The 22398-nt window shown below is 47.3% G+C and overlaps 1 protein-coding gene across 1 annotated transcript; it reads left to right on the forward strand.

The window, feature by feature from the left end:
• Positions 1 to 1110: 1110 nt before the first annotated feature.
• LOC116781981 (MORC family CW-type zinc finger protein 3-like) lies at positions 1111 to 22300 on the forward strand. Its single transcript, XM_032677902.1, is given in 24 exon segments — positions 1111 to 1164; positions 5868 to 5940; positions 7317 to 7449; positions 9311 to 9351; positions 9354 to 9524; positions 10308 to 10455; positions 11224 to 11371; positions 11459 to 11590; positions 11767 to 11777; positions 11779 to 11834; positions 11837 to 11883; positions 12320 to 12417; positions 15492 to 15555; positions 15557 to 15597; positions 15694 to 15790; positions 15792 to 15817; positions 15929 to 16003; positions 16602 to 16644; positions 17593 to 17632; positions 18124 to 18206; positions 18209 to 18632; positions 18635 to 18921; positions 19096 to 19247; positions 22040 to 22300. Coding segments are annotated over 24 exon segments (2583 nt in total). The 5' UTR covers positions 1111 to 1125; the 3' UTR covers positions 22194 to 22300.
• Positions 22301 to 22398: the final 98 nt, after the last annotated feature.

A 22398-nucleotide genomic window follows, 5' to 3' on the forward strand; every position in this document is an offset into this window, starting at 1 on the left:
CTCCAGACCCTTCCCCAGCTCTGTTCCCTTCCTTAGACATGGGAAAGCAGCAGGAATGTAGAAATGTAGAAGTAGAAATGTGGGGCTGTGGGAGCCACAGACAACACAGGAGTCTTGGAGAGCAACAGAGCTGTCCCCCAGCACCACCAGGTCCTTATCCACTGGGCTAGAAAGTGCCCAGTGGGAAAGGCCCTGGGGGTGCTGGTGACAGTGGTTGGACACGAGCCCAGGTGTGCCCAGTGGGGCAAGAGGCCATGGAACCTGGGCCGGATCAGGGATAGTGTGGGCACAGCCCAGGGCAGGGATTGTCCCCTGTGCTGCCACTGCTGAGGGACCTCCAGGGCTGTGTCCAGGTCTGGAACCTCATGGAAGAGAGACATGGAGGGGCTGGAGCGTGTGCAGGGAAGGGAATGGAGCTGGGGAAGGGGCTGGAGCAGCAGGAGGGGCTGGAGCTGGGGGGGCTCATCCTGGAGAAAGGAGGCTCAGGGGGACCTTCTGGCTCTGCAACCCCCTGACAGGAGGGGGGAGCCGGGGGGGGGCTCTGCTGCCAGGGAACAAGGGACAGGAGGAGAGGGAACGGCCTCCAGCTGTGCCAGGGGAGGCTCAGGTTGGACAGGAGGAGGAATTTGTTGCTGAAAGGGTGGTCAGGCCTTGGCAGGGGCTGCCCAGGGAGGTTTGGAGTGCCCAGCCCTGGAGGTGTCCCAGGAAGGCCTGGCCGTGGCACTCAGTGCTCTGGGCTGGGGGACAAGGTGGGGATGGGGCACAGGGTGCTGGATGCCGTGGGAGGGTTTTCCCAGCCCTCGGTGGTTCCGTGGGTGTGTTTGGCACCGACCTCCCTGTCCCCTCGCCCCGCCCCGGGCGGGGCCGTGACCGTATCCATGTCCGTGTCCGTGTCCGTGTCCCTGTCTGTATCCATGTCCGTGCCCATGTCCCTGTCCGTATAGTGTCCGTATCCCTGTCCGTATAGATCCCTGTCCGTATATTATATCCCTGTCCGTATAGATGTCCGTGTCCGTATATATATCCCTGTCCGTATCCCTGTCCGTGTCCCCCATTCCCGCATTCCCGGCCGGAAGCGCGCAGGGCGGGGGGAGGCGGAAGCGCGCGCGGGGCCGCGGCCCAAAGATGGCGGCGAAAACACAGGGCGGGATCCGCCTGAGCGCGGTGAGTGCGGGGGAACGGGGCGGCGCGGGGCGCTCGGGGGGGGGGAAGGGACCTTAAACACCGTCCATTCCCACCCCCGGCCACGGCCAGGGACACCTTCCACCCGGGCAGGGACACCCTCCACCCGGGCAGGGCGCTCGCAGCCCCGGCCAGCCTGGCCTTGGACCCTACCGGGGTCGCTCCCTCAGCGCGGGCGCCGCGTCGCTCTCAGGGGACTTGGGGCCTCTCCCGCCCCCATCCCGGCTCGAATCCTGGAAAATCAAGTTACCCGGGCTGGGCCGGGGCCGGTGCGGGCTGGGGGCGGGTTGGGAGTCGGGGCCGGGATTCCCCAGCCCGTGTGAGCGCAGTGACCTCTAATCGCGAACTCGTAACTCCAAATCTTCGCCTCTTGTGTTGCAGGAGGCCTAATTACATTTTAACTGTGATTGCCCTGAAGGGCGATGAGTGTTCGCGCAGGGAAACGCTGCTGTGTTCTGCTTTTCGCCACTGTTGTTGTCCTTCTGTGGTAGTTGGTCATTGCCTTGTTTGTGCTGATACAAATGAAGTTAAAGCCACTTTTTCGGTTGTTTGGTGAAACAGGAGGTTTTTTTCAAGCCTTTCTGGCTTCAGCCCTCGAGGCCTGTAAGTCTCACCTACATTTACAAGCAGCCTGGCTCATCACCTTACTTAGAGAATAGTGGAAATAAGCAGGAGCACTACAGTAAGTAACTTTAAATTAAATATTGGAGTGAAAAAGGTACATCAGTATGTTCTCAGCACTGCTTAAACTGCACAATCATTTAGGGTGAAAAAGACCTCCAACATCACTGAGTCCAACTTTTGACTGAAACCATATTACCTAAATAAATGATATTACCTTAACATAAATTTATATACCTTAACACATAAACTTGTATTACCTGAATATAAATTTGTATCACCTGAGTATAAATTTGCATTACCTGAACATAACTTGCAATGATTTTAGAGGTGAGTTATAAAACGTCACCTGCTTGAAGTTCAGAACTTGCACTTTCGTTTCAGGCCTTTAATTCCTGTGTTGGAAAGCCACACTCTGCCTGGTATTTTATTAGGACAATGTTCTGTTCCCCCTTTAGTTAAAGTTTTTTGACATGTTATTTGTCTCCTCGAGGGGGGAAAAAAAAATTATCAGCATTAATAATCAGCGTTTGCAAAACAGCTGCAAATAAGCCAGAGTTTAAAATGGTTCTCAGGCTGAAATCACTGAACTCTTAGAGGTACAAGTGAGGCATGAGGCTGAAGCTGGTGCTCTTGCTAACTTTCTGAATTATTTTTAGGCTGCTCTTTGGTTTTATCTGTCCCAGGGGTAGCTGAGAATTTGCATTCCGTGGGTTTCCAGTGAAAGCTGCGGCTTCTGTAGGTTTTTTGCTCAAGTGCAGCAGCTGGGACAGCTCTGAGCAGGTTTGTGAAAGGCTTTGTGACCCAGAGAACCACGGGGAGAGCTGGTGGTCACAGGCTCTTCTGCTCTTTGGAAATGTAAAGTATTTCCCAGAGTTTCAGAAGCACGAACAGCACAGGCAGTGTGAGGGCCTGGGAACTCATTCCCACGCTGGAATTCGTCTCCTGCTGTTGCTCTGGTGAAAGTTTGGGTTGGTTGCAGGATGAGTCAGATCAGGGAAGTGATCCAGGTTAATATTTTAAGAGTGGTTTTTAGTTTGGATCAGTCCCCCACTGTGGTTCCTTGCACGGTCGTGGAGCTGGGATAGAGCAGCTGGGAGGGAGAGGAAACTTCAGGAAGTTTTCAGGAGGAATTTGTTGCTGGAAAGGGTGGTCAGGTACTGGAAGGGAGGTTTGGAGTGCCCAGCCCTGGAGGTGTCCCAGGAAGGCCTGGCCGTGGCACTCAGTGCTCTGGGCTGGGGGACAAGGTGGGGATGGGGCACAGGGTGCACTCCATGATCCTGCAGGGCTTTTCCAACCTCAGTGATCCTGGGATTGTCATTTTGGAGAGATAACCTGTTTATTCTTAAATATCTGCTGGTTATACTTGCATGAGCTGCTCCTGTCAGGGCAGTTTTTGTTTTTAAAATACACAGTTTGAAGGAGGGGAGGTTTGGTTGCATCTCCAGAAGGAATTTGGCTGCGCTGGGTCTCGGGAGAAAGAAGAACTGAAATTACTAAACAAAACACAATTAGTAACAAAGTATTGGCTCAGTGGGCAAAGCAACTGGGTTGTCAAAGTGACTTTTCACCAGGGAACTAACTCTTACTGAACCTCAATTATTCATGAGCTAAAGTGGTGCGTTTATGAATGAAGTGGAAGGGGCCAAATGGACTGAAATATTTCCTGGGGAGTTCATCAGGAATTAGGGATGGTTGCTGACAGCTGGGTGTGCTCTGAAACTGCAAAAATAATGGCCTTAAGCCACTGGGCTACATTTTTTAAATGTGGTGTTGCTGTGTGCCCTTGTTTCAGTGCCTGACCTGCTCAAGGCCAGGTTGGGTGGAGTTTGGAGCAACCTGGGCTAGTGGAAGGTGTCCCTGCCCATGGCAGGGGGTGGAATGAGATGCTTTCTGTGCACGTGTAGGATTTGCTTCCTGGGGAAAAAGGGACTTCTTGGTGGTGATGTCAGTGCTGGTGACACTGAGGTTCTTTCTGTCCTTCCCCTGATGGTCAGGGGAAAGGGTTCTTCCTTTTTAGGAAGAATTTCTCCCTGGAAAGGGTGGCCAGGCCTTGGCAGGGGCTGCCCAGGGAGGTTTGGAGTGCCCAGCCCTGGAGGTGTCCCAGGAAGGCCTGGATGTGACACTCAGTGCTCTGGGCTGGGGGACAAGGTGGGGATGGGGCACAGGGTGCACTCCATGATCCTGGAGGATTTTCCAGCCTCAGTGATCCTGTGACATTCCCAAGTGTGGGTTTGTGCCTCTGGCAAAACCACAGCTGGGACTTTCTTTCCAAGTCTGTATTGCTGAGGTTCTGATGCTTCAGTAAATCCAACATTCCCGGTCTGCCTCCTGTGTGGTTGGGGTTTTCCAGGATTTCAGCAGTTGCCAAATGCCTGGATGTGTGTCCCTGTGGTGGGTTGGGGTGTTTTCAGTGTCTGTGGGTTTGTTTGACAAGGAGGGATTTCAGGCAAAAAAAACAAACCCCACCATGTTTCTCTTGTGTTTTAATTGTGAAGTTTATAAAACAGAGGAGCAAATGCCGCCAGGGAATAAACACAGGGATCTTGGGATCCACTGAAATGGCAGAGGAAGAACTCCAAAGATCCTTTGAAATGTGAGGTTTCCACTAACAGCTGACATGAATTTTTCTTTTGCAAGTCTCTGTTGGGGCTCAGCGGAGCAGGTTTTGTAAAACTGGAGTTCTGAAGCACAGATGGCTGGGGAAGAACGTGCTGTCTGTTCTCACTTGGGCTCTGGCTCCCGTGGAGAAATGCAGGGATTAAGTTGCAGTTGGAAGTGTGTCATGTGCTCCTGTGACCTCGGGATCAGGGTGACACTTCTTGGCAGTTCATGTTGATCTGAAAACTAGGGCTGCTCTCACCCTCCTCCTGCTCTGGAACCTGCTTCGTGGCTCTGCAATTTGCTTTTAGCATTATTCCTTTTCCCTGGTAGATGAACTTGGAGATTTGAAGCGCTCTTGCTTTTATTTAGGCTTTATTTATTTTTTACTTGTTTTATTTAGACTTTGTTAGCTACAGAAAAGTGGCTGTCGGTGACTAGTTCTGTAAAAATTATGAATTATCGATCTGTACACAGTATTTAAAAATAACTTTTCTATTTTATATATAAATAACGTGGATTATAGTCTGTTTTTATGTAACTCAGAGGTACCAGGACTGTTTTCAATGGGGTGTGTTACTGATGCTGCTTTTCCTGCCATCATCAGGCAGTGGGGCTTAAGCAAATCCTTGCAGTGGGTTTGTTTAAAGGCCTTGTCAAAGTGTAACTGCACTTTCCTCAGAGATAATGCAAACACAGCCATTGGTTGCAGCAGTTACAATTGCTCCAGACACTGCATGGACAAGTCCTTAACTTCCATGGATATTTAGTCCTGCTTTTCCTGGTCTTCAGGTCTAGGGGAATATGTGTAAATCTGAGCTTTCCTGAGTCACTTGGGAGTGCTTTAGTCACTGAAATCTATAAGATACATCCCGTAAACAGGTACTTTATTTGCATGTTCTCATCCAGTTCTAGTTGTAGTTGTGCCTTTGGTTGCTCCTGATCATAAATGAGGGTAAAATGTAAGAGATCAAAGTGCTGAGAGAGGGTCTGAGAGGTGGTTTTGGTCACTGTGGGCAAAGGGAGCCGTGACAGGGACAGTAAATCATGGAGGGTGTTGGGTGCTGCTCGTTGTTCAGATCAAGTTTTAATAGTCCTGACTTAAGAAATGAGTTTTTAACATCTGAGAGCATGTGCTGCTGAGGCTTTGGTGTTTTCTGTAACCTCTGGCATCATTATAGAGCAATAGTTATTTTTAAAAAGATAAGAGACTTTGATAGGATGACAACGTAACCCATTCTCAGAGGATGGTGTGAGACTGTGCTGAATGTCACCTCCAAGAGCTGTGTTAACCATCCCTTGAAAAGATATTAATACACCAACATCCCAAAAGTAAATTAAATTACAGCCTTTTGTAGTGTTGTACAAAACAGCTTCATTTAGGGTTCCTTTATTTAACCTGTTTTCTGGCTCGGTGTGGTTGGGGAGCACAAACTGATGCCCTTGTCTGTGATTTCTTTCAGCTTTGCCCCAAGTTCTTGCACACCAACTCCACCAGTCACACCTGGCCCTTCAGTGCAATTGCAGAGCTCATAGGTATGTGGACCAAGAGCTTGAAATATTTTCTTTTTCTTGTCATAAAACCTTTTTCCTTCAGGTAGGGAGGGGAAGAAGTTGCTCCTGTCACCACTCAGAATCTTGCAGCTTATTTTTTTGGCACACTCAGGTTGCCTTTTTTCTTTCCTGTGTTGGTGATCTTCTTGCCTTTGATTTTGAGTAGCAGCAGTTAACTGGATACCTTCAGTGTTCCTCTTTTCCACAGGTAGGGAATGAGCAGCAGACTTATTTAACTGGTTCCTCAAAATAAAGGTGTGGCTTGGGAGGACTTGCCAAGTTTATTGAGGAGTTTGCTGCTGCCAAAGGGAGCAACTCCTCTGGTCACACATTCCTTCCCTTCCCTTCTCGAGAAAATGAACCTAACAAAAGAAAATGGGAGTTTTTTACCCAGATAAGGCCAGAGCTGCCACAGAGGAGGAAACCAGAACCACGTGGCCTTGGAAAGGACTGGCTGGTTTGGGGGTAACAATATGTTAAGTCATTTCAGTTTTTTTAACACCCCAAATACTTCCAAGCTGTCAGTTGTACCTGAAGTGTCCTCTTTTGTTGATGCTGAAATATTCTGTGAAGTTTTTCACTGGGGATACAATTGGTACTTAATGTTTGTGGGAAGGACCCTCCCAAGCTGTGGTTGCTTTTTATGGGCTTGAGCTGTTTGTTTATTTATTTATTTATTAACCCTCAGCTGAACCTGCAAAACAGGCAGTGAGGCAGCTGTGCCATCACATCCCACCCCTCCTTCTGCCTGTGCTCTCCCCCCCAGGAATTCCAGGATGAGGGGAAGGGAATGCCAGGAAGTGGTGTCAGGGCAGGTGAGATTTGGAGCTGCTTTGCAGCCAGGGAAGGTTTGTGCAGCCCCGGTTTCTGGCTCGCTCCTGGCAGCTCTTTCCCATCCTGTCAGTAGAAAATTGAGTCTGAAGCACTTTGTAATTCCCTCTGGGAGAGCCACCCCATGGCTGGGAGAAAGTAAATGTTGCACCAGCTGCTCTGGGGCAGCAAATGGAAGTAGAAACTTGCCTTGGTTTCATTTTCGATTCTCATGGCTGAACCTCCACCTACGTTTTTTTGCCTCTGTGTTCCTGGGGATAATAATAATAATACGTAACAGTATATAATAAGTATTATATATAAAACTATATTATAATGACATAATTTATAACCATCTGTAATCTCTGTGGAATTGTGTGTTGGGTTTTGGGTGGGGTTCACCAGGTTTGGATGCAGCTGTTTCGCTGTAATGTTTTGATTTAAGTAAGTTTAGAACACTGACAGCTGAAGCACTTCAAAATGTTTCACACTCAGACTGTTTAATTTTTACCTGTAGTATCCCAGCCTTTTTTCCCTCCTTTTCCTGCATAATGCCTATGACCCTGATGTAAATGCAAAGCAGATCTGGATTGACAAGACAGTCATCAACGACAACATCTGCCTGACGTTCACTGACAATGGGAACGGGATGAACTCGGACAAGCTGCACAAAATGCTAAGGTGGAGAACCCCTTTCTGTAGGAATTCCAGCTCCTAGTTCTGTAGTGATCAGCTTATTCCTTTTTCTCAGATGTAACTCACTCCTTTGGGTCAGAAACTCAACTTTTCTGAAGGGCAGTGATTATCCAAGTGAGACTCCAGAGCCTCAGAAACTTCCACACAACTTTGTCACAGAACTTTGATCTCCTAATTTCCTTTGATCCTTTCTCTCAGCCTTCCCCTTTAACTTCCCACACACTGTGCAACCTCTCTGTAGGGCCCATTAGTGGAGATAAAGAGAATTATTAATGTTTATTATCTTTACTTTTGTTTAGCAAACAAGAAAAAAGGGAGATTCAGCTCAAGCCCCTTTGGAATATTAATAACAGAAGGTCTGGTGGATAATTTAATGAATGATAATGTGACTTGTCTATTTATCTTTAAATATTCTGTAGGGTCTGGACTGATCTTTTTTTCTACAGTTAATAAAGAGGTTTCTGTCCAACTTCTCCTTTAGGGAGAAATATAAATCCTTTAAAATTGCTCTGCCTGCAGATTTCAACTTGAGCAAGGTTGGATTCAAACGGTTTTTTTGTGTTAGGTACCATCATTAACAGCTTGCTAAATTCCATGTTCCATATGCAGTTTCCTGGTTTATTTTAAGTGTACTTACAGATGAGAAACTCGAGGATCAAACATTTTCTAGCAAGTAGAGGGGAAAAAAAGAGGTTTAGGGGCTTTTCTTAGTGTTTATTGTGAAGTTAATTATTAGAATCCCATGAGAATGCTTACACTTAATTCCAGGCAGATGATATTTCTGTTCCATGCTTAAAAGATAGAAGCAGATTTTCCTGTGGTGTGACTTCCAGGATTTTTTTCCCTGTCTGTTGTTTAATTGTAGAGGAGTCCCTGATCCTAAAAGGAGTCCCTGATCCCTAAAGGAGTCCCTGATCCCTAAAAGGAGTCCCTGATCCTAAAAGGAGTCCCTATCCTAAAAGGAGTCCCTGATCCCTAAAAGGAGTCCCTGATCCCTAAAAGGAGTCCCTGATCCCTAAAAGGATCCCTGATCCCTAAAAGGAGTCCCTGATCCCTAAAGGAGTCCCTGATCCCTAAAACAAGAGACAAACTCATTGTGTTAAGCCTAATTCATTGTGCTGGTTTAAAGGCAAACCAGCAGGGGAATGAACCCAACCCAAAAGAGAGATTGTAAGTCAGAATAACAATTTAAAAATATACAATAAATACAGATTACACAGACAACAATTGGGTTTAACCCACAAAACCCAAATGTATAACCCAGCACCCTGGGGCGTGAACACAGTGGTGTTTGTTGGGCCCCCTGAGTCCAAAGGAAAGGGAGAGGGGAAAACCTGTTGGTAGAGTGGTGGTGCACTCTGGTCAGGGGTGGTGGTCTCAGTCTGGTTGAGTGGTGGTGCAGTCTGGTCAAGAGTGTGGTGCAATCTGGTCGAGAGTGGTGATCTGCAGTCTTTCCTCTGGATCCCACGAGTGGTTAAAAAAGTCCCAAGACCCCAAGATTACATATCCTCCAGTTCAGGCAGAGATGCCCAGTGCCTCCCTCAGGGCGGGGAGTTCCACAAAGGGTCATGAGGACAGGAGCACCCTCCTATCTCTCAGGCCTCTGAACACCCAGTTTATAACCTGAGTCAGGAGTGCTCTGGGCAGAGGGTGCAAATGGTCTGTTGACAACAGTTTCTGGGCAATGGCATGGAAGGCTCTAGAATGCACAGTTTTGTGTGTTGCACCCATCCAGTGAGAACTGGTCCCAGCTGTTCTGACCAGGACATCCGTCGAGTCCGGCGGGTCGGGTGTCAAGTTCCGCGGGATTTTTTCCCGCCCTTCCCACGTTTTCCTGCGTTCGCAGCTTCGGCTTCAGCGAGAAGTCGGTGATGAACGGGCGGGTGCCGGTGGGTTGTACGGGAACGGCTTCAAGTCGGGCTCCATGCGGCTGGGCAAGGACGCCATCGTCTTCACCAAGAACGGCGACACCATGAGCGTGGGGCTCCTGTCCCAGACCTTCCTGGAGGTCACCAAGGCAGAGCACGTCATGGTGCCCATCGTCACCTTCACCAGCCAGCATATCCTTCACCAACCAGGTTCTGGGGGGGGGGGGTGGTGTGATGTCCCTGCAGGAGGTCTAGTTTTATGGACTGGGAGATGGGATTTGAGGTGTGGAATCAAAGAGGTTGTGGTGTGATGATCCCAGTGATAACCTAAGAATCTTTAAAGTCTTATAGTTTACCCTCTGCTTAAACTTTGTAACTTCGAAACCCTTTCCTAACACTGCTAAAAAAAGTGGAAAGTAAGAATTAAAAAGTCAGCAACCCGTGCAGCTGTAGTTTGAATTAGTTTTGGAAACCATTACACTGTAGAGAGCTAAATCAAGAGAAAATGGTTTAAGTGAAAGTAGTCTGAGTCTAATCTTTAACCAGAGATGGATGATGAATCCTGCCCCAATGAGATATGAAAATACACTCTAGAAAGCTGAATTAATCAAAGATTGTTTAAGCAGAAGTTTAACTAAGACTGATGTTGATGTCTTGTAACTGTAACTGTTTCAGACTATTTAAGTAAAAGAAGTTTAAGTTCCCTTTAACTGAAGATTAATGTGGATGCCTTGTAACAATGAAATGTCCAGGAGGGGCTTGAGGAGTTCAAGTGTATAAAAGCTCAGGAAATCCTTGTTCGTGGAGGAGCTGTCCCCAGCACTGCCCCAAAAGAATTGCTGGCTTAACAGCATCATGCTGTTGAGTTTGAGCTCTTGGAATCGGGAATGAGAAGGCGGAAGCGAGCGCGGAAGTTTCCCGATGTTCCGAGAGCTGGAATTCGCTCCAAGCCACTGTCCTTGACTCAGTGCCCACGACAGATCAGCGACCCAGCAGAATCCAAGAACAGCCTGAAGGCCATCTTGACACATTCCTTGTTTTCCACTGAGGAGAAGCTGCTGGCAGAGCTCGACGCCATCATGGGGAAAAAGGGAACCAGGATTATCATTTGGAATCTTAGAAAGTAAGATGCAGCCCAGCCTCTCGTGTCTCTCATTTGCTTTGCATTTTCTTTCAGTGGGTGCAAACATACAGAGGGGTTTGGTTTTTAGTGGAATGGCTGGATATTATATAAATAACTGGATATTTGGGGTTGGTTTTTGGTGGAGTAAGGCTGAGGGAAACTAACTGGGAAACTGGACTCCAGCTGGCATGAAGGGCCATGGTACTGTTGCTTTTGCCAGAAGGAAAGTTGAAATAGATAAATTACAGATCTGTTCCCTCAGACCTCTGAAATTGTGAATGCAGAAATCCAGACACAAAATACTTGACTGTACAGGCAAATAACAGTGGATATTTTGAAGCTCAGAGCCAACAGTGTCCTTCTATAGGGATCTGGACCTCTCTAAACTTCTTAATTGTTTTATCATAAAATAAACCAGCAATCTGAGCAAGTAAATAGTTGTGTGGATTTATCTTACTTATCCACTTGCCTCTGTGGGATTGTTTCCAGCATTTTCTGGCCTTGACTTGTATGTTGATGCTTTTATTATTTTTAAACAGTTGTAGCAGTGGCAGTTCCCTGTTTAGAGTTAAGTTATAATTCATTGTCACTTCACTTGTATTGGATATCAGAAAGGAACAGGTGAACTTTGTGACTTTTAGTAAATCTGTGAGGAAAACCACTGTGGATCAGAGGAATTCCCTTTTTTCTTTGCACTTTTGGGATACCCCCCCACATCTTACCTTTTGCTCCCCGTAATTAGTGCATTTTTCAAATCTTATTTCTTAGAGATAAAAATGAAAAACCAGAGTTTGACTTTGACAAGGATAAGTATGACATCAGAATTCCAGAAGACTTGGATGAAACGGGCAAAAGAGGATATAAAAAACAGGAGAGACTGGACCAGATTGTTCCAGAAAGCGACTACTCCCTGCGAGTGCGTATGAGATCGGTTAAAACTGGCTTTATTTTTGGAAACCACAGGGTTTATGCTTTTGATTTTAATGTCATGTGTGTTTTGCAGGCTTACTGCAGTATTTTGTACCTGAAGCCAACCATGCAGATCATCCTGAGAGGACAGAAAGTGAAAACACAGCTGGTTTCCAAAAGCTTGGCCTTCATTGAGCGTGACATATACAGGCCCAAATTTCTGAATGTATCCTTTGTGGTATTTTTGTTTGGGTTTTGTTTGTTTGTTTTTTTTTTGGTAAAGACAGACTGAGGGAATTAACCTAAAGTTCCAGGACCCAGAATGAGCACTCAGAGTAACTCTGGTTTTTTATGTTACATGAGATTAAACAGATTTTTTTTTTCCTTAATATCTGGTCAAAGGCCAAAACGGTGAATTACATTTGGATTTAACTGCAGAAACAAAGATCATTATGGAATAATGATGTACCACAAAACAGGCTCATCAAAGCTTATGAAAGAGTTGGCTGCCAGCTGAAGGTAAGAAATCAAGGCTCCAAAATATTTTAACATCTTGAGGAATAATTGTCACTCCAACGCTCATTTTAACAAAGGGTACAGATGGAAACGAGGATATTGATGTGTCCTTCATAAAACCACCTTTTCTAGTGTGTGCAGCTGTTAAAAATGGTATTAAATTGTATGCACTTGATTTAATGTTTGGGTTTGAGGCTGTTTGATACCCAAAATATTGGTCTGAGCATATCTCAGGACAAAAAGAGGGTGGAACAGAGGATTTTTTTTTTTATTATTATTTGAGGGTTTATATCAAGATTTTCTCTTTGGAGAGGAATCATGAGCCAGAAAATTCTTTTTTATCTATTGTATCTCTAGTTAATAATTACCTCTGACAAACTCCTGCAGTATTGGCCTGGAATGTGTGGGGGTTTTCCTGACAGACCTTGATTTCTTGCAGGCAAACAACATGGGGGTCGGTGTCGTTGGGATTATTGAGTGCAACTTCCTCAAACCAACCCACAACAAACAAGATTTCGACTACACAAATGAATACAGGTATTTTTGTCTGGTTTTCCCTCCACCAGTGCTGTTCACTGTGAAATAGTTGATGATAAAAGCTGTTTCTTCTCTAAATAGGAAGAATGAAAGCTCGTGGGTACTGAGCAAACGTGGTTTACATTCAACCAGCTCCTTTTATCCCTTTTCCTTGTGTACCTCCTCCTTCCTCCCTGTTCCTCCTTCCCCCTGCACGTGTTCTCAGCAGTTGGCAGAGTTCCCCTGACCCTTTCCAGACATCCCAGACCCTCAGGTTTTGCATCCTTAGCAGTTGCAAATCCTGGCTTTCCAGCAGTTTCTTGATAATTAGTCAATCAGTGTGACTGAGCAGGTTTGGTTCTGCTTATTGTTAACACTAATTGGTCAGCTTTGATGACCCTCTGGGTTTATCTCCTTCCTTTTCCTCATCTTCCCAACTTTTCCCACTCCACATATCCCTAGCAGTCAGTGGGACTGACCAGGCTGGTTCCTGGCACTTCCTGCCCCGCAGTCAGGTTTGTCTCTCTGCTCCTTTTGGGGCTGCTTTGACCACGTGCCCGTAGAGGAGGACACTCTCTTCCCACACTTCCTTTTCATGTGGATTTGGAAATTTAGGATACTGACCTGCTGACTAAAGCTGGAGATAATCCTTCAGCACACATGGATTTGGGTTCTTTCCCAATGGGTGTTGCTCTGGGAGAGGACAGGTTCAGTCTGCCAGCAGAGCCCAGAAGTTACTGTGGAGTCTTCCCAAACTTCTCCCCATCCTGAACTCCCTTGATTCTCTCTGTACATCGAGCTGGAGCTGCAGTGACTCCAGCCCTGCATCCCTTTGTCACTGACTGTGTACAGTTCTCTCACTGTGCTCTTCCATATACAGTCAATAAAATGGAGAGTGTCTTGTGTTGTGTGAGGAATTGATGCCAAAAAGGGCACAGAATAACTGCTCAGAGATTTTTTGTCTTTAAGCAGCAAAGGTATTTATTTTGTGCAACACTGGGGGCCTAGCCAGTTAGCACCAGACAAACCAGCTCCCAGTTCTCAGTGAAAAGCCAGGTAATTTATACAGTTTCCATGAGAAGTTACAACATCTTCACATACATTTAATTTGATTTTTACGTCTAATTATCATATTCATAACAGGCAGAGTTGAGGCGGAGTCTTCTAGAATCGACTTCTGGCAAGATTTTCGGTGGTCATTTCTTCTCTTCTTCCTCGCTTGAACTTTTCAGCTTTCTTTGTTCACTGACCTAATTTCTGGAGCTTGCAAAACTGCCCTGACTCAGCCCTTCTTATCTCCTTCAGATGCCCACCTTATCTTTATTTATGACATTTCTGCTATCTCTTACTTCAGCACAGTCAGCAGAACAGAACAAGCCGTCTCTGTTACAGTTCAGCATAAGCAGAGCTTCTCCCAGAGCCTGGTACCAACCCTGTCCTAGTTAATCCTTTAAAACCTTGCTCTGTTTCACTCCCCATCCTTAACTCCCTTGATTCTCTCTGTACATTGAGCTGGAGCTGCAGTGACTCCAGCCCTGCATCCCTTTGTCACTAACTGTGGACAGTTCTTTCACTTTGCTCTTCCACATACAGTCAATAAAATGTGGAGAGTGTTTCTGTTGTGTGAGGAATCATCATGGAATATGTTCCCTGTGTACCGACCACATTCCATGCAGGAAGCAGCAACTGCATTTCATAGAATCCCAGAATCAGCTGGGTTGGAAGGGACCTCTGAGATCATCAAGTCCAACCCCTTGATCCAACCCCACTGTGGTTCCCAGCCCATGGCACTGATGCCACATCCAGTCTCTTTTTAAAAATCTCCAGGGACAGAGAATCCACCCCTTCCCTGGGCAGCCCATTCCAATGGCTGAGCACCCCCCTGTAACTTCAGTACTGTTCCACCTTCTGTTTCCATGGGAATGTAACTTCCCCCTTTTCTCTGGTTTCCCCCCCCCAGCCATCTTCCCCCACACTTGTCATGTGGGCACAGGGATACCACACTTGCAAGGGCTTCTCCAAAGGTTTTTCCTGCCAGGAGTGCTCCAGGCTTTCAAAAGAGAGCTTTTCAGGCCAAAACAGAAACACAGACCTGTTGCTGTCATTTCATGGTGGCTGTGGGGTGTCCTGCACCTCTTGCCTCCCCACAGAGGGATGGGATCCCATCCCTGCACGGCTGCTCCTTTCTGCCCTTGTGCCGCTTCCTTGGCCCGGCCCAGAAATCCATGGCTTGGCTTCAGAGCTGATCTGGATCCCAGCCCTCTGGGCCAGCCTAGTTCTCTGCACACACTCTGGTGTCCTGCAGCCCTGGGGGGTGCAGGCGTTGGAAGAAGCCAGGCAGGGAGGGACTGACTTGGTTCCTCAGCCCTTTGTTCCTGGGAGGTGAATTCCACCCCCTGACGAGGGGCAGCCTTGACCTGCCCCTCACCCGTGGGGCTGCTTGTTCTCCCTCCCCTCTCCCTGCTGGCTGTGCCAGCTCTGGTGCTCACTGAGCTGCACCAGGAGCCCTGAGCAGGAACCAAATCCAGCCCCAAATGCCCCTGGCTGAGACTGGGCTGTTCCTTTGAGCAGCGGGGACACTTGAGCCCGCCCTGCCCTGAGCCCGGCTTTGCCATCTCCCTGGAGCTCCAAGTGCTCCTGCCCTTGCAGTTCAGGGAGGGACAAAATCAGCCAAACCCAGGGCAAGGGGCTGCCTTGGCTGGTGGGTTTGGACTCTTTTTTTTCCCTAATTGGGGCTGAACTGGTGAGGCACCTTCAGGGTGTGCCCTGTCCACGATCAGCATTTCAGAATCCACACTCAGGGATTTCAGTCTTTGTTCTCCAACGTGCATTTCCAGTAATTTCTTTGCTGACAAAACACGATTTCACACAATTTCTCGTTTCTACAGCCTTCTGAAAGCAAAAAGCTTTATAAGGCTTCTGTAAAGAATAATAAAAAAAGAAGATCCAAGAAAAAGCCTTTTGAGTGTTTTTTGCATGGTGGTGTGAGTAGAAATATCGGAGCGTTCTTCCACTTCTGTCACTGGAGTTTCTAAAGGTTCTTTCTGTGCTGGAATTGGCTTATTTAAGGTGGTCCTTAAAATCTTGTCCTTTAGACTCACAATAGCAGCACTGGGAGAGAAGCTCAACGATTACTGGAATGAGATGAAGAGGAAGAAGAAACGAGGAATATCCCTTGGCTCCGCCAGTTGAGGAGATCCAGTGAGTACCACCGCTGCACAGCCAAGAGCTTTACACGCTGGTGGTGTCGTTGTTTTAACACTCACTGAGGGTGAACCTTTCCTTCTTCCCTCCCAGAAAGCAGCCAGACCAGACGTGGTTGCAGTGCGACGCGTGCCTGAAGTGGCGGAAGCTCCCGGACGGAATCGAGCACTTGCCGGAGAAGTGGTACTGGCTCCCTGAACCCTGACCCGCAGTTCCGGTAAGGCCACATTCCAGGCACTGCCTACACCCTGCTCTTGGTTTATCACCTGATGTTAAGCTCTTGTGTGTTTTGGGTTTTTTTTTTTCCTCCTCCCCTTCCTTAACTCAGGAATTGTAACGTGCCCGAGGAGCCGGAAGACGACGATTTGATACACCCGACCTACGAGAAAACGTACAAGAAAAAGTGAGTTCTGGAGACTTCTTCCAAGGTCTCAACACTGTAAACTGCTCAGGAGAGCAGTGCAGCAACTGGGGCTCAAGTCCAGCTCTGAGGAATTCCATAGGAAATGCTAATTCCATAGGATTAGCAGTGTGGGAATAGTTTGGGATGTTACGAAGCAAAATCTGAGGGCTGGCTGGAGACCTTGTCTGTGTAGCTGATACTTTCAAGGTCCACATTGAAGCAGCTGAATATCTCAATTTCTTTGTTGAAGAGGATTCTTGCTAAGGTGTGTGGGGAAAAAATCCTGATTTGAGTAATTTTAATGCTGGGCTTATATCTTAGAGTTGGGAGTTCGGGATTTTTTTTTCCATGTTTTTTAATAAATCTTTATCTGAGAGGGAACTGTTTGAAGTTAAGCCAACTTCAGGCTATAAGAACTAGGTTCATGCAGAAGAATTTAATTCAGTAAACAATATTTAATTAGAGCTGTACTGTATCTAGCGGAGATAATTAGTATTGTGTTTGCTTTTAAATGTGGGGGTTGGTTTGGGTTTATAATGAGCGAAGTGTTGGAGTCTAAGCTCTTAATTTATATTTTTTTTTCCTTGTTGCTGTGCAGAGACAGGGAAAAACTGAGGAAGAGACTGGATTACAGCCACCAGGTAACTCCTGAAGCTGCCTGGAAACTGCCCTGGGGAGAAGTGTCTGGTTTAACATCCTGTTCTGCTGCACAGGATTGCTCACCATGAGTAAACCCCAAATGCCCCATCTCTGCTGTCCCATGATGGAAAATCCAGCACTGGGAAAGAGGAAGGAGTTTGAGGGGGGGCAAAAGGCCTCTCACCAAGCAGTGTAGAAAAGATGTCAGTCACTCATAGCTGGATTTATGACATGGCACCTCAATGTTGAAGGGGATTTTGTGTAGAGGGATGTGTTGGGGATATGAAAGCAAAGATGCCCTTAAAATTGGGGCAGGGGGTGGACAGGGGTGTAGCAGCTACACCTGTGCAAGGAGGAACTCAAATTCAGATTAAATGCAGATGCAAACCCAGTGTGGTTGAGTGATGAGAACGTGTAGATTGCAACCCAGAATTAAATTTCATGAGTGTGATTTAGCTCACGGTTGCATCCAGAGTAAAGTGCTGACCTAAGACCCGCTTCATTCTGAGGAAGAGATGTCACATGGGCTGTTTTAACTTCACTGTGTTAGTTTTTCTGCCATTACATCTCCCCAGAAACACAAGTAATTTCTAGAAGTAAAGTATTGTTCATTTTGGACAAACTGAGTTAATTATGAGCAGCTTCTTTAGCAGGATGTCTGTCCTGTGGTTTGTGTGTGATGGGCAGACTTCAGGCAGAGCTACAGCTTGGGAAAAGCTCTTGTCTGGGATTCTGCCAGGACTCTGAACTGGGAAAACTGGGATTTGCAATGTGGAGTCTAGTTAGGCTTCCTTACTGCAAAATCCTGAGCCTGGGTTTTCAAGGAGATCCTTGTAATACATAAATGTCAGTCAGAATTTTAGGTGTTGGTGTATAATTAGGAGAACTTAGTCTATCTGAAGAACCTACTAATATCTGTTTATTTTCATCTTAACTGATGTGATCTATAGATCAATAATGAACTATTTTTAAAAACATCTGTTTCTTCAAGTAAAGACTTCAAAACATTCACAGCTGTGAGTGGAAGGAAGCTGTTCCAAGTGCTTGTACCAAAATCATCAGATGCTCCTATCAGAAGATCTCTGCCTATTTTAATCAATCAGTCACTTCCCTCCATCCAGATGCTGACAGTCAGGTTAGTGCACCTGGACAAAGTAGATTCCTCTGTCTTTCTAAAATTAATAACACTCCACAGGGTGTTTTCCTTAAGCTCTGCTGCTTAAGGAACGGGGTGTGGGGATGTTCCTGGAAATACTGAGTCGTTCACACAGCGTGTGAAGGTGGTGACTCAGCGTGGGGGTGTCAGGCCCTTGTTTTTACAGGGAAGGGATTCACTCTGGCTTTGCACATCTTAAAAATCCCCTGCAGGGGGACATCCCTTTGCAGTTATGGAGTTTTTAAACCGTGCTCAGAGAAACACAATGTGTGGTTTGAAACAAATATTGTGCGGTTCAATGATCAGTTCACGTTTCCCTTGTCAGCCTCAAGCGGAGGGCGCAGAGGTGTGCGGACACCCGTGTCCTTGAAGACACCCCGGCTGAGTGACAGAGCAGCCAACCACCACGATGAGGGTGAGGTGGTGATGATGATGATGATGAAGATGTCATCATCTTAGAGGAGAGCAGCACTCCAAAGCCTTCAGCGGATCCTGATGCTCCCGCGGTCAACACCGAGCGCATCAATCGGGATCAAGAGGAGAAGCAGAAGGAGACCCGCGAGGTCGGAGAGCTTTGCACTGCGACCACTTCGGAAGCCAGGAGCGAACAGCTGAGCTCAGCCACACAGACAGAGCTGCCAGGCCTGGTGGTTAAAAAGGAGGAGGTGGAAGATGAAATCCCAGTCGAATTCCCGGGGGCATGGGGTGGAAACCGGCGGCACAAGGTGAACGGTGTTCCCGAGACACCTGCAGAGACTGAAAATGAACTGAGAAATCAGCTGCAGTTGTTACACAGAGAGAAGGAAATGTACCAAAACAAATGCGAGGCATTGACCAACAGGTAGAAACACTGGAGGAGAGGCTTTTGGAAATGAATAATAAGTATGTAAAGAAGGAAATGTGCCACCAGTCAACAGAGACAGTTCCCTCGGGTGAGGAGGAAAGTGCCAACGGGAGGAGCTTGGCAGAAGTGACTGTTCTCTACGAGCAGGCCTTGGGAGAAGTAGCAAAGCTGCAGGAGCAGTGCAATACCCTGCAGAACCTAAAAACTGAGTGCAGCAAATGTGCTGATGGGGAGAGCAGGAGTGAGTGTGGAGGAAATGGCCGTGCAGCTGGACAATGTGTCAGGCAGCTGGACAGTGCAGCATCGAGAGGGACAGGTACAAAGTGAGGTATGTGGTTAAAACATTCTGCTATCTCTGGGCTTACTGCCTGTTTCGTAGCAGCTCTAATGCACAACGTGCTGTACGGTTTTAGAGCTTTTCTTTTCTTTTTTGTTGCCAGATTGAACTACTAGAAAGTGGAAAAAAACCAAATGGCCTGTCAGTGTGAAGAACTCAAGGCAGAACTCGCCCAGCTGAAAGCTTCAATTCCACAAGCAGTTGCACATGCAAATGGTTCTACCACCAGTAATGTAGAAGAGACTGTAAATTTTTCTGATGGAGAAAGGTATCAGTTTGTTCTTTCTAGATGATATTTCAAGGAAGATTTTTTTTTTTTCCTTTGGCTGTTTGATTGTATCTGAAAACGTTTTGATGAAGGTTATGTTTGATAATTGTATAATAAAATGTGATGTTTGGAATTCTTTCCTGCTGCCTCGTGTGACTCCGAACTCAGTAATGGGGTTTTTTTTATCAAGTGGTTTCTGTAACTTATGGTTTGTGTGTTTGTGTGAGCAGGGTTGGCACAGTAGAAATGCCACACTGAATACTTCTTAAAATATCAAAAATGTTTTGTAATTTCTAGACATGACTTGCAGACCAAGGAGAGAAAAGGGAGGCAGGGAAGAGGGTGATGTTTAGCTTATGCTGTGTATTGTACTTCACTTGCAGAGTCTGTTTTTCTTTATTGAAGCAACAGTACTGGACTGAAAAGAGTCTTTGGGTTTGAAATTTAACTTTCCTGGGAGAACTCCTTGCTGCAGGCCAGTCCTGTGGAATTGGGTTGTGTCCAGAGTGTAGCTTTGAACTAAAGCAGGGTTTAAACTTACAAATAGAGAGCTGGCAGCTCTTGGTAAATAGGAACTGCACACACACAGAGGACACAGAGCACATGGAAGCAGGGATGAGCTGAAGGCCCTGAGCCAGGAGATGATCTAAGGGGTGAAGTGACTGAATTAAGGGACCATTTAAACAAATTCCTCCATGGGACCAGATGAGAGGCATCAGAAGGAGCTGGCCCAGGGAGGGAGAGTTGGCCTTGCAGTCTCTCCAAAAGGTTGTGGCAGTTGGCATTCCTGATGCCTGGAAAAAAGGCAGTTGTTATGCCCAGATTTAGGCACAGGCAAAGCTCCAGCCTGGTCACTGTAGCCTCAGTCCCAGGGAAACACCGTGGAACAAATCCACCTGGAAGGCACCTGCAGCCCCATTGTAGTCAAAGGGATTAAGAACAACCAGTTCTTGGAGTGACTGAGGGCAGAGTGTGGATCAAGAGCAAGGCCAGGAGTGGTTAATGCCTTTGCACCTCAAGTCCTGTGTCCAGTTCTGGGCCCTCACTTCCAAAAGGACATTGAGGGGCTGGGGCGTGTCCAAGGAAGGGAGCAGAGCTGGGGAAAGGGCTGGAGCAGCAGGAGCAGCTGAGGGAGCTGAGGAGGCTCAGCCTGGAGAAAAGGAGGCTCAGGGGGGACCTCATTGCTCTCCCCAACTCCCTGACAGGAGGGGGCAGGGAGGGGGGTCGGGCTCTGCTGCCACGTCCCGAGGGAAAGGAGGAGAGGAAATGGCCTCAAACTGCACCAGGGCAGGGTCAGATTGGAGATCAGAAAAAACTTTCTCCCTGCAGGAGTGTTCAGGCCTTGGAATAAGTGTCCCAGGGAGGTGGTGGAGTCCCTGTGTCTGGGAGTGTCCCAGAGGTGTCTGGATGTGGCCCCTGGGGACATGGATTAGGAGTGATTTGGTGGTGCTGGGGTGGGACTGGATGACCCTGCAGGTCTCTTCCCACCCTGATGATTCTGGGATCAATGGTCTGTCTGACAGAGCAAAATGAACTCAATAAATTCACACTGCCATCAAATTGGAGAGAACTCAGGAGGGCAGAGCTGCTGCTGAGGGACCTTGAGAAACAGGAAAAATGGGCTGAAAAAACCCCACCTGAAAACTCAACCCAGGCACCTGCAAAGTCCATGCCAGTGAACAAGCTGGAGCCCATTCCTAGGGAATCAGCTTGGGAGGAGATGCCCTGTGGTGCTGGGGCAGTGGGAGTGGAATGTGAGTCAGCAGTGCACTCTTGTGGTGGGAGAAACCAGTGCCTACTGGCTGTGCTGCCAGATCCCGGCATCAGGTGGGGAAGGGATTCCTCGCTGTTCCTGGGCTCTGAGACACACACGGTGCCCACTATCTGGGCACCCTGGAGTGACACTGGCAGAGAGGAGCAGTGGCTGCTGAAGGGCACCAAGGTGAGAAGGGCCCAAAGCACCTGAGAGAAGGGGAAGCTGATTGAAGAGCCTCGCAAAGGGTGGATCTCTTGGAATCCTGTTGCTCTCTCCTGTCAGCCGGTGAGAGCAGGTAGGGAATAGCTTCTCGTGAGCACAGGATGGGATGAGAGGGCACCAACCACAACTGCAGCCAGGGGAAATCCTGCTGAAGTATTAGAGAGAAAAAGCTTTCACAGGGAGGTTAGGGAGGGTAGTCAAGGCCTGGAAAAAGGACATGGGGAAGCTGTGGAATCTCCACCTCAGGACATTCTCAAGAAGGCCCTGAGCACCCTGCTCTGAGTTAGCCCTGCTCTGAATGTTTGGTAGGGATCTAGAGAATGAGCTGGAGAATTTCCAGAGCCCCCTTTCAATCTCCAAGAAGAGATTTACCCCCCAGGAAAACTTATCTGCCAGCAGCATTTCATTTTTATTTTTCCTTCCAGCACCTGAAATGTGTTTGGTGTTCCAGGAGTTGGAAGTAACTTCCCCACCAGTTGGTTGGGATATGACAGCACTGTGAAAACTGGTTCCTGGAGGTGCTAAAGGATCTGAGGGTGCAAGGAAACACTGGAGAGAAGGGATGGCTCATTTGGAAGGAATTGGATTGGGAATAGGAGAGAGCAGGGACATCCAGGAAAAAAAAGGAAAAGGCAAAGCACTTTGCCTGGACTGGACCTCTTAACTCCTGTGCAGCTTGAACTGCATCAGTTTTGTGTTGGTTTGTGGGAGTCACACCCAGAGCCTTTTCCAGTCCAGCTCTGTCAGATAAAGAACTAACTCTGTGTTTGAACACAGAACTCCCATCTAATCCTCTGGAATTCTTTCTCCCCAGCCTGAAACTCCGCTCTCTGCGAGTGAACGTTGGACAACTTCTGGCCACGATGCTGCCTGACCTGGACCTGCAGCAAGTCAATTATGACATTGATGTCGTGGATGAAATCCTAGGGCAGGTCGTAGAACAAATGCATGAAATCAGTAGTACTTAATATCTTCCTCTTTCAGCAGAGTTTTAGTTGATCTTCCATCATAACCTTCCTGGAGGTTCCAAAATGTATATAATGCCTGTTCCCCCGGTCTCCAGTTTTATCTCTTGAGTGTATGGACTGGGCACGTTTCGATTTCCCACAGGTGCAGTGGGTGTTCCCTTCGCTCCCTCTTGAAGGAACAGGAGTCCATATTGACCAGCCCCCA

Source organism: Chiroxiphia lanceolata, chromosome 2, assembly GCF_009829145.1.
Source record: "Chiroxiphia lanceolata isolate bChiLan1 chromosome 2, bChiLan1.pri, whole genome shotgun sequence".
In the NCBI taxonomy this organism is placed as follows: domain Eukaryota; kingdom Metazoa; phylum Chordata; class Aves; order Passeriformes; family Pipridae; genus Chiroxiphia; species Chiroxiphia lanceolata.